The 4343-nt window shown below is 37.0% G+C and overlaps 1 protein-coding gene across 11 annotated transcripts in view; it reads right to left on the reverse strand.

The window, feature by feature from the left end:
* The window catches only part of sh3bgr (SH3 domain binding glutamate-rich protein), a 10173-nt gene extending 5830 nt beyond the window's left edge, over positions 1-4343 (reverse strand). For 6 of the 11 annotated variants that reach the window (XM_060875801.1, XM_060875785.1, XM_060875794.1 and 3 more), the window contains exons 1-4: positions 4247-4343; positions 2164-2349; positions 1768-1848; positions 182-397 (exon numbers count right to left, since the gene is read on the reverse strand). In XM_060875801.1, coding sequence (XP_060731784.1) covers positions 182-397; positions 1768-1848; positions 2164-2349; positions 4247-4291 — 528 coding nt within the window. In that variant the 5' untranslated portion in view covers positions 4292-4343. The remainder of the gene's footprint in view (positions 1-181; positions 398-1767; positions 1849-2163; positions 2350-4246) is intronic. The other 5 variants (XM_060875850.1, XM_060875831.1, XM_060875839.1 and 2 more) reach the window with 1 other exon arrangement.

The raw sequence follows: 4343 nt of genomic DNA on the forward strand, positions 1-4343 counted from the left end.
GATGTCCAACAGACCTGAAGAACAACAAACAGAATTAATGAGTTACAGGGAGGAGGTTAGGAGAGGAGGATGGAGGAGTGAAACCTTGTGAGATCAACGAGACAGAAAAAAGCATTATAGGGATGGATGAGAGGTAGAGGGAAGAAAACTGTGCACCAGGAGGAAAATGTTTAACCCATACGTCTTCTTCTCCTTCTCTTGTGTCTTCTTCTTCTACTTCTTCTTCTTCTACTTCTTCTTCTTCTACTTCTTCTTCTTCCTCTTTAGACTCTTCTGTAGGCTGATCCTGTGCCAAATGTTCTACAGCCTCTTCCTTTACCTCCTCTCCTCCCTCCTCCCCTGCCGAAGTCTCCACAGGTGTATTTTTGTTCTCTTCCTCTTGTGCATTCACATCTTTCTAAAGGTAAAGAAATCCCCAAAATAAATAAAACAGATATGTATTAAGGTGGAAACATGATTGTGAAAGTCACACTGGTCTAAAAGGTCTCATTTTATTGGTTGAATCAGATGTATGATCCGTAGGAAACAACAGGACAAAAGAATGCTGAGAAAATCTGAGACTGAATTTAAAAGAATAACTAGTTAATGTCTAAAACTAGTCCCTTTTCCACAGACCTTGTTCTGACTCAAAATTGCAGTAGAAAGATCTTACCTTAAGATAGGGGAAAAAAATCATAAATACATAGAAGTGTCAATACAGAGGAACAAGGGAGATAAATGACTTTATCAAATAAACATCTGTAAATCTGCACATCTGTAGAGCATGTATGATGACTCAAAATTCATTTATAACTGAAGACGTACAACAGATGTTAGATTTCATCAGTAAAACTAGATATGTGGAAGTCCATGGTAACGACATATACATGCTACACATGGGGTTCTGAAATATTTAGGGATAATTTGGCCATTACAGACTTTCATCAAGATCCTCTTTTACCTCATGTACAAAAAGGACAGGGGAAAAAACAGCATCTTTCACATCACTTGTTAAGTGTAATGCTGATTACAGAATTATTTTATCTATGGTTCTAAGTCAAATTATATAAATCATTTGGAGTTACCGATATTGCTGTTATTATTATTATTATTATTATTATTATTATTATTATTATTATAAAATGTTGACTCATAAATTTCGGTGTGAACTTTAATTACCACAATTATAGATGTGGTAATCTATAATCAGGCTTTAAGTAATATCAACCTTGTTCTACTAGTTTTGCCAGAACCAGACAGGCCATTTAAAGACAGAATGTTTTCTGTTTCCAGTTTTATTTTTCTCTAGAAACAGACAATTATGTTTGTAGGAAATGATGTTTGGGCCTGCATAGGCTTTGAAGGAACAACAAATCAAGAGAAATTCAGATCAGAAGTCACCTGTAGCTTAACGGATAATCCTGTGACAATTATCCAAACATGCAAGAATGGTTAAAAATAATAGTCATATTAATCCAGATTGAGGATTAGAAATCAGTTGAGATACTGTGGCATGAACAAAATATAACAATTCCTGTAAAAAAAAAAAATAGTTCCTTATGATCGGTCTGTAAATGTTTCAAACATGTGATCAGTTTTTATTTTAGACCAAATCAGGGCCCATATCAAGAGTAGTTTAATTAATGCAGAAATCCATGCAATTCCCAAGGGTTCAGAAACCTTAGAAAACACCAACTTCTACAAGTACAAGCATTTCATTTTTGCAAGAATAGTGTGTAAAATGTGCCTGTATTGTGTAAAATAAGCTGAACAATAGAACACACTGACCTTAAAGCCAGGTGGAGGCGACAATCCCAGGAATTCATAAACTGAGTTGTCCTCTTTGGCATCAAAGAACGTTTCATAGTCCTGTAACACAAGACTGTTTCAGGGTCCAAACAAAAATTACAGAACTTTCAGGAATCATACCCAAGACAAACATCTCTTCATATTCATTTAAATATGACACTAGGAGAAGTGACAATATCCGGAAGAGAAAGAAGAGGAACTCAAAAGTGAACCACAATCAAGATTGCAGTTGCTCAATCATTTGCTCCCATAAAGATTACAGCCTCCTTCACTGAAGTGAGTTTTAGCAGGTTAACAAGAGAACATGACAGACCTAAAATGTACATCTGATTTCTGTAAGAATACAATAGACCATAGCATGGCTAACTTACTAACCCCACAATAGTTGTCCTCATTGAAGATCTGAGGAGGAAGTGGGATTCCATTAGACGGTTTCTTTTCTCCAGGTACATTCTCCCTCATCCACATGCGATTTTCTTCATTTGAGGCAATGTCAAGCTGTGCATAGTCAATTTTTAGAGCTTCCAGAAACCCAAGCACATCCTGCTGCTTCTTTTTGATCTGTGGGAATTAATGTAACATACAGCCTACTCAGTTTATTTTAGTTAATCTGTACAATATATGGGAAACAGAAGAAGGAAAACAAAAAGGGAGAGCATAGAAATGTATTTGGGGTGTTTTTGATTAAAATGCAATTTTTCCATTTTCAATACAAAGCTGATATCTAAGGCATGAGCATCAGTCGATACACAATATTAATCCATTACTCCTTCTATAAAACATTTTGCCAAGTTATGTGAAGCAGTGCAGGTACAATAACCCTAACCCTAACCCTAACCCAACCTTAAAATACAGAGCCATCATACCTGGGCTCCTTGTCTGTGTTAATCAACATTATACAGTCAAACAAATCCAAATGTAGTCTCTGAGTTCTGCAAAATTTGATCTCAGGTCTTGCCAGAATTGGAGATGTACAGCCCATAAGTGCAAATCCAAAAATTCAAAAGTGAAAGAATTACTCTTTCACTTTCACTAACCCCTTTTCTTGGTCATTGTCATACAACCTGAATGAGATGCCAGTCCATCACAGGCCACCGTGTTAATGCCCTTCCACACACTCACACACCTATGGGCAATTTATCTGTACCAATCACCCTATTAGCGTGTGTTTGGGAAATGGGAAGAAACGGAAGAACATGAAGGAAGCCCATGTAGATCCAGGAAGAACATGCAAAGAAACTCCACTACAGATTAAACCTGGGATTCTGGTTCAAATTCGATTCAAATTTGTTTTAATGTTCTTATATTTTCTGCTCTGAATTTCTATTTTCTGTTGTATTTTCTTTGTATTTGGTTCAACCAGACCACAGTAGAGAACTGCCGTATCTACAGTACTGTACAGTACAGTATGTCCCACATGTAGCTGGGTTGCATAACAACAGTACTGTTCATTAGGGTGTTTTACTCTATGCTCCAGTCTGTGGAGACCCTAGAGACTGTTTTACATTAAAAAAAAATCCTAGGAGATCAGCAGTTATTTAAACCCCCCACCAGGCACCAACACCCCTGCCACATAGTTCACATTTTGGGATGATGTTCTGGTGTTAGATGAACATTAAATGAAGCCTTTTTATCTGACTGCTGCACAATACACAAAACCATGTAGATCCAGGACATAAACTTCAGTTAATGCTCATAGTCCAGTTTCACAATGGGGGAAATTGTGACCTCTGTGACATTAAATGTGGCATGCGTGTTGGTTTGTGTATTTCTGAAACTGCTGAACACCTGAATTTCTCAAGAAGGTGGATAACAACCTTGCAGAAAATATCACAGTAAGGTGAAATTAGTGGACAAAATGTATGACAGGCTGGAAGCAACAACTCAATACAAAATTAACTGTGTCTGATTACCAGTTTTTCTCTTTCTCTAGTCAAGACCAATTATTAATTGTTACACATATTTCAAATTTCATTACATATAGGGTTAAATATAACACATTTTTTGCCACCTAGAAGGACATATTAAGGCCCCATTAAGATTACATAGAAATGCAAAGAAATGCACAGTGTGAAATTAGTGTCTTCATTTTTGATTAAATCGTGTGTCTTGTATGTTCTAGAATGTTCTGTTGTGTGTGTTGCTGCTGGTCTAAGTGTTAAGCTGGTCTAACCCTAACCCTACAGGGTTGGTATGTGCTCCAGCTCTGACTGCACAGATATATAAGGAAACTGGAGGAGGGCTAAGGACTGCACTGTGGCCTCAACTCTTCAGCAAAATAAATATAGATTAAAACATTTTATTCTCAGTTTATACACAGAGAATTCACTAAATTTGTAGCCTGCCCCTATGAGTAGCCCAATTCATCAGCAATAAGTTACTGAACTGGATTAAAATAGACTTATAACCATTTCCTGCGCATATTATAGCTTACAAATAAAACTCATGCAGGATTTACCGCTGTGGATCCTGAGGAAGAAGCCAGAAACACTTTAATAACCATGCTGAAGTTTTGACAGAGCGACTATAAGGTTGTTCACTCGGCACGAGCGCAC

Source organism: Tachysurus vachellii, chromosome 1, assembly GCF_030014155.1.
Source record: "Tachysurus vachellii isolate PV-2020 chromosome 1, HZAU_Pvac_v1, whole genome shotgun sequence".
Classification (NCBI taxonomy): domain Eukaryota; kingdom Metazoa; phylum Chordata; class Actinopteri; order Siluriformes; family Bagridae; genus Tachysurus; species Tachysurus vachellii.